Source organism: Myotis daubentonii, chromosome 21 (assembly GCF_963259705.1).
Source record: "Myotis daubentonii chromosome 21, mMyoDau2.1, whole genome shotgun sequence".
NCBI lineage: Eukaryota > Metazoa > Chordata > Mammalia > Chiroptera > Vespertilionidae > Myotis > Myotis daubentonii.
In genome coordinates this window covers 11,043,290-11,057,140 of record NC_081860.1, presented here as the reverse complement: position 1 = coordinate 11,057,140, position 13,851 = coordinate 11,043,290, and the positions used below count along the sequence as shown (strand labels likewise).

General features: G+C 45.4%; 1 protein-coding gene across 3 annotated transcripts in view; it reads left to right on the top strand.

The window, feature by feature from the left end:
• Nucleotides 1–368: 368 nt before the first annotated feature.
• The window catches only part of FANCI (FA complementation group I), a 52,686-nt gene continuing 39,203 nt past the window's right edge, over nt 369–13,851 (top strand). For 2 of the 3 annotated variants that reach the window (XM_059678271.1, XM_059678269.1), the window contains exons 1-8: nt 369–562; nt 2,281–2,366; nt 5,128–5,200; nt 8,014–8,144; nt 9,029–9,185; nt 9,262–9,319; nt 11,627–11,668; nt 12,010–12,133. In XM_059678271.1, the coding sequence (XP_059534254.1) occupies nt 2,283–2,366; nt 5,128–5,200; nt 8,014–8,144; nt 9,029–9,185; nt 9,262–9,319; nt 11,627–11,668; nt 12,010–12,133 (669 nt within the window). In that variant the 5' untranslated portion in view covers nt 369–562; nt 2,281–2,282. Of the gene's footprint in view, nt 563–2,265; nt 2,367–5,127; nt 5,201–8,013; nt 8,145–9,028; nt 9,186–9,261; nt 9,320–11,626; nt 11,669–12,009; nt 12,134–13,851 lie in introns of all 3 variants that reach the window. The other variant, XM_059678270.1, reaches the window with a different exon arrangement.

The window sequence follows — 13,851 nt, the reverse complement described above, 5'->3', positions numbered from 1 at the left end:
GCACTAAATGCTGGGGTTTCTCACAAGAAACAACCAAAAGCTGAGGGATCCCTGGCACCTCCAATGGCAAACGGAGTGGGACCCCTCCCTCTGCCTTCCAGACCTTCGGATGCAAAGACCATCGCTTCATTCGTCCCCTCTCCCGGCCTCCCCAGCAGGCCCCCAGCCCGCACTGCGCATGCTCACTCTGCGGTCCCACGTTCGAGTTCACGTGCCGCGCCTCCCCCCCCGCGACTGTGCGTGGGCACGTCCGAGGACTCCCGACGGTCCCCCCACCCCATCGGCCTTCATGGTACAGTCCACCGCGGGCGCCCGGCGGCGGAAGCGCGCGGCGGGGGGCGGGGCCTGTTGCTCCGGGCGACGGAAGTGCGGGGGCGTGCAGTTGCGCGGGAGTTTTGGAAGTTGGCGGCGGCGTCCGGGCTGATCAGTCGGTGCGGACGGGCTCGGCGCGGGGCCCGGGCGGCGCGTTCGGCCCCCGGAGGACGGAGCGGGTCGGTGAGGACAGCAGGGTCGCGTCCGGAGTTTCTGTGTCCCGGAAGGTCGAGGTGCGCAGCTTTGTCTCGTGGGTTTTCGCGGTTTCTTTCCCCCCCAACCCCCGCCCGGGGCGTGGGACGCTTCAGCCCTCGCGTTCGGCGCTTCCTCCGTCGAGATTCAGCGACTCCGTCCCGTAATTAAAAATTTTAAATTTCCCTTAAAGAACCCGAATACGGGCCTCCGTCGCTGCCACCGCGTTAGCCCCGTCACCTCCCGGCCTCCGCGCTTTGCACGCCGTTGCCGCCTGTGCTGTCGCAATCATGTCAGACTCTCTCTGGCTCCCGAAATGTTGGTGGCTCTCTATTATTTGCAGAATCAAACCCAAATCCCTGCACCTGGCATTTTATTCCCAACCCTCCCCTCTTTACACTCTGTCCGCATTTCCCCCAAATCAGTGTCTCGGGTCCCCCTGTGCCGTCGTCGGTGACGCTCTCCCCCCCAGGAACGGACACCGACACCGTCTGTTTACTCACATTTAGTCTCTGACCCCCGGTTCCCGCTTCCCGCTGCGGGGAAGATGTGGACGTGTTTCTTCAGCCTAATTGCTCATGTCTCCTCTGTTTTTATACCATTTAATTGGCCTTTGCGTTTGCAGTGCAGTTTGTTTATTCTTTTACCAGATCTTACTATGTATTATAATACTATGTATGTTTTTTTACACACACACACACATATACTACATATATACACATATATGTATTGATTTCAGAGAGGAAGGGAGAGGGAGAGAAAGATAGAAACATCAATGATTAGAGAGAATCATGGATTGGCTGCCTCTTGCACGCCCCCCACTGGGGATCGAGCCTGCAACCCAGGCACGTGCCCTGACCAGAATCGAACCCGGACCCTTCAGTCTGAAGTCCGACGCTCTATTCACTGAGCCAAACCAGCCAGGGCACTATTTGTTTTTTTTTTTAATATATTTTATTGATTTTTTACAGAGAGGAAGGGAGAGGGACAGAGAGTTAGAAACATTGATGAGAGAGAAATATCGATCAGCTGCCTCCTGCACACCCCCCACCGGGGATGTGCCAGCAACCAAAGTACATGCCCTTGACCGGAATCGAACCTGGGACCTTTCAGTCCGCAGGCCAACGCTCTATCCACTGAGCCAAACCGGTCAGGGCATATTTGTAATAATTTATTACATATTTGACATACTGTTAAATGAGTTTTGTTACGGTAGATGCTAGAAAAACATAAAAATGTAGGCAAAACCCTAGCCGGTGTGGCTCAGAGGATAGAGTGTCGGCCTGTGGACCAAAGGGTCCCGGGTTCAGTTCTGGTCAAGGGCACGTACCTCAGTTGCAGGCTCCTCCCTGGGTCGGGCCCTGGTCGGGCTCGTGCAGGAGGCAACCAGTCGATGTTTCTCTCTGTCTTTCCCTCTCTCTTCCACTCTCCGTAAAAATCAATGGAAAAATATCCGCAGGTGAGAATTAAAAAAAAAGAAAAATTAAATTTAAAAAATGTGGGCAAAATGATGAATCCATTTAATTAGAATAAACGTTTCTAGTAAGGACAGTCGAGGGAATTAATTCTCGAGATGATTTTGTTCAGCTAAGAATCACCTAACGGGAACGAGTTGGTAGTCCTTAGTCTGTTGCGTATCATCCACTGTGTATTGTCCATAATATCTGTGAAATATGCAGTTAACAGAGAGGGAAGGGGGTAAAAAAAAAAACGTTGTTTGCTTCTGGAAATTTCATCAGCGCTGACACGTTTGCCTTCCAGTGCCCTGACGTGCAGCGATGGACCAGAAAATTCTGTCTCTCGCAGCAGAAAAGACAGCAGACAGACTGCAGGCCTTTCTTCAAACCCTGGAAGAAGACGACGTGAGTACCGGGAAGCGTGCTCCCCCAAAATCAAAGGTTGTCCCGCCACTCCGTCTACTCCCCACTCTCCTTAGGAGATGAGGATTTGTATGGTTACAGCTCATGGAGGTTAAGAAATGAGGGAGAGAACTGGACAGCTGGAGGGCAAATGTGTACATTTATACAGCGACATAACGTGCAAGTAATATTTCTGATATTATTTATATAGTATGAGCAAATTAGTACACTTTTATGGTTCTTAGAACAATCTAATATGAAGATAACATCCGGACTGAAGTTATTAAGGTATTAGATTTGCCTGTTGGTGCTCTTGTCTTTCCTTTCTTCCTTCCTTCCTTTTTATTTTTCCCTAGAGAAGATAAATTCATAAGCAGTAGCCCTGGCTGGTTTGGCTCAGTGGATAGAGCGTTGACCTGTGGACTGAAGGGTCCCAGGTTTGATTCCGGTCAAGGGCACATGCCCGGGCTGCGGGCTTGATCCCTAGTAGGGGGTGTGTAGGAAGCAGCCGATTAGTGATTCTCTCTCATCACTGATGTTTCTGTCTCTCTCTACCTCTCCCTTCCTCTCCGAAACCAATAAAAATATGTATTAAAAAAATTCATAAGCAGTAAAATATTTAAAAATTATTAGTAAGAGAATAAATACCACCATGTCTTCACAAGGTATATGATTATAAAATGATACAATAATTACCTTATGTTAGGCTGTTTATTGTTCCTAATCTTCCTCTCCTGATCTACTTTTTTTGTAATAATTGATCTCAGGCTATTCAGATTCCTGCATGGAGAAGAATCCTTCCTTAAGATTAGCCTACTCTGCCCTGGCCGGTGTGGCTCAGTGGATAGTGTCGGCCTGCAGACTACAGGGTCCCGGGTTTGATTTCGGTCAAGGGCACATGCCTGGGTTGTGGGCTTGGTCCAACTTGCAGGAGGCAGCCAATCAGTGATTCCCTCTCGTCATTGATGTTTCTATCTCTCTTCCTCTCCCTCTCTGAAATCAATTAAAAAAAAAAAGATTAGCCTACTCTAGCTGAAATCATCTCCCTTTCCTCAGTTATTGTCTTTCTCAGCCTGCGATTTATTCCCTTTACACATTTTTTAAAAATTTATTTTTATTTTTTTAAAATATATTTTATTGGTTTTTTACAGAGAGGAAGGGAGAGGAATAGAGAGTTAGAAACATTGATGAGGGAGGAACACCAATCAGCTGCCTCCTGCACATCCCCTACTGGGGATGTGCCTGCAGCCAAGGTACATGCCCTTGACTGGAATCGAACCTGGGACCCTTCAGTCCGAAGGCTGACGCTCTGTCCACTGAGCCAAACCAGCTAGGGCCCTTTACACATTTTTTTTCCAAAATTTTTTCTGTCACCCTTTTCCCTCCTGCTCTACTGTAACTCTTTGAGTCAAATAACCATGGCCATCTTGTTCATCCTTGTATCCCTAGTGCCTAGGGGGGAAAAATGTTCAAAATATCTGTTGAATGTGTAGCCCCAAGAACCTAGTGCTGACTGAGTGCTCTATATATGTTTGTAGTATTGAAACCAGACACAGTGGGTCCGAGATCACCTGTCACTGCTTGAGCCAAATTAAGCAGAGACAGGGTTGACTCATATGCGCGTTTATTCCAATAATGCCTGCAGTATAGGGAGAGCAGTCGATCACCCTGGAAATTCTGCTCTGACCCCCTCACCAGTTGGCTGGTTATATACACACGAGGGAGAAGATAGCTACGTGCAGCTGCGAGCTGCAAGTGTAACATGGGAAGGGGAGGGGAGGGTCTGCAGTCCAGCCTTCAGGAGCTCAGAGTCCGATAACAAGGTGGCTAATCTATGGTGTTAGAAACAGCTCAGCCCATGCCTGGGACCGGGGAATGGTTAGCGCTCCTGAGAAAAACTCCCAGAGGGGGTCAGGGTCCGGGCACAGCAACCAAGTCAAAGTGTGTCCTGTCCTTGGTCTGTTCCCAAAATGTGTTTCTTTTCTGAGTCATGGACCCATGGAGGCATCTTACCTTTTTACAGCCTTGTTTCATCCCCTGGTCTCCCAGGGTCTGTAAGAAAACTTGTCTGTACTTAGAGAGGTGAATAATTATTAGACAACTGTGGCTCTGTTCTCATTACATGCCCTTCCCCACTATCAGTATGAATAAAGTTCAGTCTTTTTATTATTATTGACTTAGGAAGGAAGAGGGGGAGAGAGAGAGAAACATCGATGATGAGAGAGAATCATGGATTGGCTGCCTCCTGCATGACCTCTACTGGGGATCGAGCCCACAACCTGGGCATGTGCCCTTGACTGGAATCAAACCCGGGGACGCCCTAACCAGTTTGACTCAGTGGATGGAGCGTCGGCCTGCGGACTCAAGGGTTCCAGGTTCGATTCCGGTCAAGGGCATGTACCTGGGTTGCGGGCACATCCCCAGTGGGAGATGTGCAGGAGGCAGCTGATCGATGTTTCTCTCTCATGGATGTTTCTAACTCTATCCCTCTCCCTTCCTCTCTGTAAAAAAAAAAATCAATAAAATATAAAAAAAAAAATTTAAAAACAAAATCCCGGGACCCTTCCATCCACAGGCCAGCGCTCTGCCCAGCGTCATGTTAAAGTCTACCCTGATCTACCTAAATGAATGTGTCCTTTCTAACCCCTGGAGCCTCAGAAGGACTTGAACCTGACAGATGAGTTCTTTCATATTGGGAGGTTAGGGCGTTGGGGTCAGGAAGTTGTTGCCAGAGACTTGTAGTCTTTTTTCTCTCTGATCACAGCTCGCGAATCTCCTTCGGAACCAGGCGGTGAAAGGCAGAGCTGTTGGAGCCCTCCTGAGAGCCATCTTCCGAGGTAACGATAACGGGTGCCCTCCTGTCTCCCTGGCTCCGTTGGTAGAGCTGTTTGCTTGGGGCGCATGTTGCTATTATTCATGCTGTTTGCAGCCCCACTGAGGCTTGGCTGTGTGTCTGGGAGACTTTACGTAATCAACTAAAGCAGCAAGTCTCTTGTCTTGTGAGTTTTAATAATTTTACTCAAGGGGGTTGCAGTGGCTGCCTGAGGTGAGATGGCTGGTTTGGGGGCCTATAGAGGGTACATTTCATAACATCAGCTTTGGTTTCCTTGTGCTTTTCTTTTTTTTAAATATTTTTTTAATTGATTTTTTACAGAGAGGAAGGGAGAGGGATAGAGAGTTAGAAACGTCGATGAGAGAGAAACATGGATCAGTTGCCTCCTGCACGCCTCCTACTGGGGATGTGCCTGCAACCAAGGTACATGCCCTTGACCGGAATCGAACCTGGGACCCTTCAGTCCCCAGGCCAACACTCTATCCACTGAGCCAAACCGGTTAGGGCTCCTTGTGCTTTTCAAATGGTGGAGAGGACAGTAGCAGTGGTTAGTGCCTGGTCTGCTTAAGGGGCTAAGAGTTGTGGGATTTAATGAAATGGGGTATAGAGCTTCTTCATTTCCAGCGGGTATATTTGTTAACATATTTTGAAAAAGGGCCAGTTCTACATTTTTTTTGCAGATCATGACTCAGTGAGTTTTAAGATTGTGGTAGAATAACATGCTACAAGGAAAAAAAAAGTGGCTTTATACTCTTAGCAGTGCATTTTAACTTGGTTTAGTTTTCAAGGGTCTAAAAACACATTTTCCTGCCCTGGCTGATTTGGCTCAGTGGATAGAGTCGGCCCACAGACTGAAGGGTCACGGGTTCGATTCTAGTCCAGGGCAGGTACCTTGGTTGCAGGCTCGATCATTGGCCCTAGTCAGGGCAAGTGCAGGAGGCAACCAATTGATGTGTCTCTCTTACATCGATGTTTCTGTTTCTCCCCCCTTCCACTCTAAAAATCAATGGGAAAATATCCTCGGGTGAGGATATAAAAGCTCCTATATAATAAAATCCTAATATGCAAATCGACCAAATGGCGGAATGACTGGTCACTGTCATGCACACTGACAACCAGGGGACAGATGCTCAACATAGGAGCTGTACCTTGGTGGTCAGTGTGCTCCCACAGGGGGTGTGCCACTGAGCCAGAAGCCGGGCTCACAGCTGGCAAGCGTAGCGGCAGTGGCAGGAACTTCTCCCACCTCCGCTGCAGGCGGGTGGTAAGGAGCGAGGGGTCCTGGACTGTGAGAGGGTTGTCTGACTGCCAGGGATTGAGCCTAAGCCAGCAGGCGGACATCCCCCGAGGGGTCCTGGTCTGCGAGAGGGCGCAGGCTGGGCTGAGGGACACACACACACACACACACACACACACACACACACCAGTGCACGCATTTCGTGCACCAGGCCTCTAGTAAATAAATAAATACACATCTTCCTGTGCATGAAAAAATTTTCAAGATTGGTTGAGTTGACCTTTATAGAAACTTGCTAAATGACTGTTTCGTAGAAATATCCAAGAAAAGGAGGTTAGGTGAAAGAAAGAAGAGTAATTTTTTTCCTGGACAGACAAACCTGGGGAAGATTATTATGGCTCCCACCTATTTTCATCTTATTTAAAAATACAGACTTGGAAAACCTGGCTTAAAAGTAGCATGAGTTATGGAGTACTTGTGGAAACTACCTCCTAATCATTTTAATTCATTGATTGTATAAAAGACCAGTAGTAGTTAAGACGACATTTTAAAAAATTGAGATATATTCCATGTACTAGAAAATTCACCCTTTAAAAGTGTACAGTTTTTTTTAAATTGAGATATAATTGACATATCATACAATTTATCCATTTAAAATGTGCAGTTCAGTGGCTTTTAGTATAGTCACAGGGTTGCACGACCATCACCACATGAATTTTAGAGCATTTTTATATTCCTGAACAGAAACTCTGTACCCCTTCTCTGTCACCTTCCAGGGGCTGTTGGCTTTAAATTTTTAAAAAATATATTTTTACTGATTTCATAATGGAAGGGAGAAGGAGAGAGAGATAGAAACATCAATGATGAGAGAGAATCATTGATCGGCTGCCTCTTGCACGCCCCATGCTGGGGATCGAGCCCGAAACCCACGCATGTGTCCCGACCAGGAATCGAACCGTGACCTCCTGGTTCATAGGTCGATGCCCAGCCACTGAGCCACGCCAGCCTGGCTGGGGCTTCTGGCTTGTAACGACTCCTGAGCTAGCGGAAGGCAGGGGGATGGGATGAGTGGATGTTAAATGCCAAGCTCGCTGTTCTCCCTGAGATTCTGCTGTTTTTCTTAAATACTCCCTGGATGGTTAGACGTCTCTGCTTAATTTCCAGAGTTCTGAACAAGCTGGTTTTCACGGTTTTTGTCAGTGTTCTCTTTTTGCTTTTCTGGAGGAAAGAATCTTCCAAGATCTGTATTACTCCGACATCACCCAGTGCTGATATTTTGAAGTATGTTAAAGACATTTAATTTGGGTTATGGACCCAAAAAAGTGTCCAGTAGTTTTTAATTCTTTTAAAAATTAATGATGTAAAAAAAAAAATTAATGACATAGGTGGAAGAAGAAAAGATGACATTTTCAGCCAACTGCCTAAGTTACTTTTTCAAAACTTTTAAACACCACAGTCATCAGTATTTTGATCATTCTTTTTCTGTGTTACACTACAAAGCTGTATGTTTTTTCCTATTTACTTACCCTTCAGCCTTGTAAGACTTGTCCTTTTGTTTCTGTACACCTTTTTAAAACAAGGCTCCCCCTGCTCTGAGGAAGCTGGGGCTCTTAGGAGACGCAAGATATACACCTGCTGTACCCAGTTGGTGGAGTCAGGGGACTTGCAGAAAGAAATAGCCTCTGAGATCATCGGATTGCTGATGCTGGAGGTGAGCTGGAAAGCAAACACCCTTTTGGTTTTGGGTAGATTTGGGGGGTGGGGTGGGCCTTTGTTGTAATTTGTTGAGGGAGGGAAAACAGATGTGCCAGACCTAGCCCAGGTCCTGTTTATGAATGGGAACTATTAAAAGACAAAATAGTTTATGGATGGGCCATTAACCATCTAGGTGGTTCTGTTACGTTTCTGGTGTCGTGGACGTGTATCTTTGAAGAGCTGGCGTATTTGAAAACATAGGGAACTGGTAGAGGATTCTGACCTTTGCAATCTTTTTTTTTTTTTTTTTTTTAATTTTATTGATTTCAGAGAGGAAGGAAGAGGGAGAGGGAGAGAGAGAAACATCCATGATGAGAGAGAATCATGGATCGGCTGCCTCCTGCACGCCCCCGTTGGCGTTCGAGCCCACAACCCGGGCATGTGCCCTTGGCCGGAATCAAACCTGGGACCTTTCAGTTCGCAGGCCGAAGCTCTATCCTCTGAACCAAACCCGCTAGGGCTTAAGTATATTTTTTTTACTGATTTCAGAGAGGGAGAGGGAGAGATAGAAACATCAATGATGACAGAGAATCATTGATTGGCTGCCTCCTGCATGCCCCCTACTGGGGATCAAGCCCACAACCCAGGTATGTGATCTTGACCAGAATCAAGACCCTTCAGTCTGCAGGCTGATGCTGTATCCACTGAGACAAACCGGCCAGTGCAATCCTTTATAATGACAGGCTTGTACCAGAGAGAGGATGCCCTGAGTCCCTGATAGAGCCAGTTCTGGTCTCATTGCCAGTTCTGTTAATTCAGCAAAAGACTGTTTCTTGGAAAGAGATAGCCAACATTTGGATTTCTGTTCAATTTTTTTTTTTTAATCCCATGAACACGTAGGTCCACTGTTTCCCGGGACCATCGTTGGTTGAATTAGCCAACGAGTTTATTGGTGCAATCAAAGAGGGCAGCCTAACGAATGGAAAATCTTTGGAGTTATTACCCATCATTCTCACGGCCCTTGGTACCAAAAAGGGCAGTCTGGCGTGTGGAAAAGGTAAGTTTCTCCCCATTTTAGTGGCTTTTCTCCAATCGCGTAATCAAATTTATTCTCAGTGTATTTGCATTTCTAGATGAACTGAGTGGGGAAGAATGTAGGAAGCAGTTGATCAGCACCCTCTGCTCTGGCAGGTGAGTCTCTCATTACTCTGTAGAACTTTCTCGTGACTGTAAGGGTCAAGAGAAAGAATTCCTGCCATGGCCGATTTGGCTCAGTGGATAGAGCATCCGCCCGCGGACTGAAGTCCCGGATTCCATTCTGGTCAAGGGCACATGCCCGGGTTGTGGGCTCCAACCCCAGTGAGGGGTGTGCAGGAGGCAGCCAATGGTTGATTCTCTCATCATTGATGTTTCTGTCTCTCTCTCCCTCTCCCTTCCTCTCTGAAATCAATAAAAATATATTGAAAGAAAGAAGAGAAAGGAAGGAAGAAGGAAGAATTCCCATTGGTTTTAGGAATTCATATCACTGAATGTTTTAGTTCATTTATAATGTGGCACTTGTATAAAACCACTTAGGCTGTGTTGCATTTTTGAGTGATTATTTACTACATTCTTTGTTCTAAGATTATACATATAATTTCCATTTATTTGACTGTCTATCTTTTTTTTTTAAAATATATTTTATTGATTTTTCACAGAGAAGACGGGAGAGGGATAGAGAGTTAGAAACATCGATGGGAGAGATCCATCAGCTGCCTCCTGCACGCCCCCCACTGGGGATGTGCCCGCAACCAAGGTACATGCCCTTGACCGGAACCGAACCCGGGACCCCCCAGTCCGCAGGCCGACGCTCTATCCACTGAGCCAAACCGGTTCGGCTGACTGTCTATCTTAACACAGCAATTTAGTCCACCAGTATTCTTTGGAGTCCTAAGATCCTTAAGGCTGGGGAAATTGCCCTTCTGCTATATCTTTTATTTTTTTTTTGAGGGAGTGGAATATGTAAGTGATGTTTATATCTTCAAACCCAGAAATATGGGAATTACCCTGAGAACAGAGTCCAACATAAAAGAAAATTCTCATACATGGATATGTTCAACAAAGACATTGGTGATCAACTTAATCATAAAATAATAGAGACATGAAATTTATACCCATTAAGAGTAAAATGTATAAAGACATAAATCGAAGATGAAAAGCCTTCACTGTATAGTCAGTGAAATATAAAGAGAATGATACTGAGTTATAGAAAACTATGATTATAGTTAGGCATATTAAAAAGAACCAGAAGGAAATATCCAACATTATCTAAACCAAAGATGACCACTTTTTTTTTTTTAATATATTTTATTGATTTTTTACAGAGAGGAAGGAAGAGGGATAGAGTTAGAAACATCAATGAGAGAGAAACATCGATCAGCTGCCTCCTGCACACCCCCTACTGGGGATGTGCCCGCAACCAAGGTACATGCCCTTGACCGGAATCGAACCTGGGACCCTTCAGTCTGCAGGCCGGCGCTCTATCCACTGAGCCAAACCAGTCAGGGCAAGATGACCACTTTTATAGTTTCTTATATAAGATCTTTTACGTAAATGATATTAGGCATATATATCACACATATATATTTATCCATTGATTAATTTGTTTTTAAATATATTTTTATTGATTTCAGAGAGGAAGGGAGAGGGAGAGAGAGAAACATCAATGCCGAGAGAGAATCACTGATTGGCTGCCTCTGTACACCCCTGACCGAGAATTGAACTGTGACCTCCTGGTTCATAGGCTGACGCTCAACCATTGAGCCACGCCACTGGGCTGATTCATTTGTTTTGAATTACACAAAGGATCTTATTCAGTACACATTGTGTTATTCATATCCCACTTCTGTTCATGTCTGTTTACAAAACTACATCATTTTTTTTGCATCATTTTTTTTAATAGTTCCACAGTAGTCTATTTGGCTAATATCCAGTTGTTAGATTTTTCTCCCCAATAATATTCGATCAATACCATTTTGCTATTATAACAAGTGCTGCAGTGAACATATATGTCTGGGTGACCTGTTACAAGCATGCAGAGGGGGTATCTTTCTAATAGAGACTTGGGTGGGCCTGTGCTTGTGTGTGTGTGCATATATATATATATATATATATATTTTTTTTTTTTTTTTAATCCTCGCCCGAGAATTATGTGCACCTTTAAAGTCGGGGAGTCTTGTCTTCCCAGGAGGGCTGTGTCAGTGTACACTCCCTAAAACAGCAGGTGAGCAGTGTTTCTTTCCCACAACTCACCAGCATTGAATATCATCAGACTTTGATTACTTCCAGTCTGCTAGGTTAAAAGCATGTATTTCGTAGTTTTACATGTTATCTTTTTTATCTTGTTTCCCAGTGGCACCAAATCACACCTGAAATGGCCCTAATTTTCCCCCCTCCTTCCTAATTTTATAAGTTAAAATGTGATGAACTTACATCTTCTTCGTTATTATCTTTAACCAGATGGGATCAGCGATACGTGGTTCAGCTGGCCTCCATGTTCAAGTAAGCATCACCCTGCCCTCTTCTCCTCTGTCCTGCGTGTGAGCTCCCCTGCTACCAGCTGAAATGTAACAGCTCACCCCCACCCTCTCCCCAGTGAGAGTGTTGGTACCTCTATTTTCTGTTACAGCATTTCCCCCCACTCTCTCTTTTTTGCTTTATTTGCTTTCTTAACGTATAAGTTTATGATTTTTTTCCAAGGCGACTTTGCTTAGGTAAGGTTCTTGGTTTCCTTTAAGGTTCTCTGCTGGAGAAAATGCAGAGGGGCATTATAATATTCCAGTGTCTCCCCCATTAGGCTGTGGCGTGAGTCGGCTCTGGCCCTTAGCATCTTTCATCCACAGGGATGTGCCTCTGACTGCAGAAGAGATGGAACTCGTGATGGGAAAAGTGTTCAAGATGTTCTCCAAGCTGAGCCTGCAGGAAATACCGCCTCTGGTCTATCAGCTGCTCATTCTCTCCTCAAAGGTAGGACAGCATTGTTCCTTTTCTTTTCTTCTCTTTCCTTTTCTTTCCTTTTCTTTTTAGTATTTTTATTGATTTCAGAGAGGAAAGGAGAGGGGGAGAGAGAGAAACATCAGTGATGAGAAAGAATCCTGGATCGGCTGTCTCCTGCACACCCCACACTGGGGATGGAGCCCACAACCCGGAAATGTGCCCTGACTGGGAATCGAACCAGTGACCTCCTGGTTCATAGGTTGACGCTCAACCACTGAGCCACACCGGCCGAGCTGCATTGTTTCTTTTGTAACTCCAGTGGGATGTCCAGCCAGGGCCCTTCAGCTTATTCTTACCCTGATGTACCTACAAGGCCAGTGATGGCGAACCTTTTGAGCTCGGCGTGTCAGCATTTTGAAAAACCCTCTTAACTCTGGTGCCGTGTCACATATAGAAATTTTTTGATATCTGCAACCATAGTAAAGCAAAGACTTATATTTTTGATATTTATTTTATATATTTAAATGCCATTTAACAAAGAAAAATCAACCAAAACAATGAGTTCGCGTGTCACCTCTGACACGCGTGTCATAGGTTTGCCATCACTGTACTAGGCCATGGTTGCTTTCATGCCCTGTTCGGTGATTTGATCTAGTGAAAAGGTCCTGCTCCTCAGCCCAGGAAAACAGCTTGTCAGAGTGTTTGGTGTGTGGTAGGAAAAGGAATACAGATCTCAGAAAGGGTGGGTTATAGGCCCCTTAAGTCTGGCGTTAAGATGTATTTTAGCCCAGCTGGTGTGGTTCAGTGGTTGAGTGTCAATGCATGAACCAGAGGTCATGGTTCGATTCCTGGTCAGAGCACATGCCAGGGTTGTGGGCTCCATCCCCAGTGTGGGGCGTGCAGGAGGCAGCTGATCAATTTCTCTCTCATCATTGATGTTTCTCTCTCTCTCTCCCTCCCTCTGAAATCAATAAAAACATTTTTTTAAAAAGATATATTTTTATTTCTCCGTTCCTTTCCTCTAAAAAAAAATCAATGCCAAAACCGGTTTGGCTCAGTGGATAGAGTGTCGGCCTGCAGACTGAAGGGTCCCAGGTTCGATTCCGGTCAAGGGCATGTACCTGGGTTGCGGGCACATCCCCAGTAGGAGATGTGCTGGAGGTGGCTGATCGATGTTTCTTTCTCATCGATGTTTCTAACTCTCTCTCTACCTTCCTCTCTGTAAAAAATCAATAAAATATATTTTTAAAAAATCAATAGAAACTTTATTTTTATCTTTTTATTTTTATTTTTTTATTAATTTCTTTCTTTATTGCTTAAAGCAGCGGTCGCCAACCTTTTGGGCCTCATGGACCACCAGTTAGTTGGCAACCGCTGGTTTAAAGTATTACATATGTCCCCTTTTTTCCCCATCGATCCCTCCCTGTTCACTCTCACCCCCCAGGACAAGCTCCCACTGCCTAGTGTATATGTCCATTGGTTATGCTAATATGCATGCATGCAAGTCCTTTGGTTGATCTCTAACCCTCCCCTCTCCTGCCCCGCCCTCCCCTGCTTTCCCTCTGAGGTTTGACAGTCTGGTGCTTTTCTGTCTTTGGATCCATTTTTATTCAGCAGTCTGTGTTCATCATATTGCACAAATGAGTGAGATCATGTGATACTTACCTTTCTCCGACTGGCTTATTCTGCTTAGCATAATGCTCTCCAGGTCCATCCATGCTGTTGGAAATGGTAAAGTTCCTTTTTTA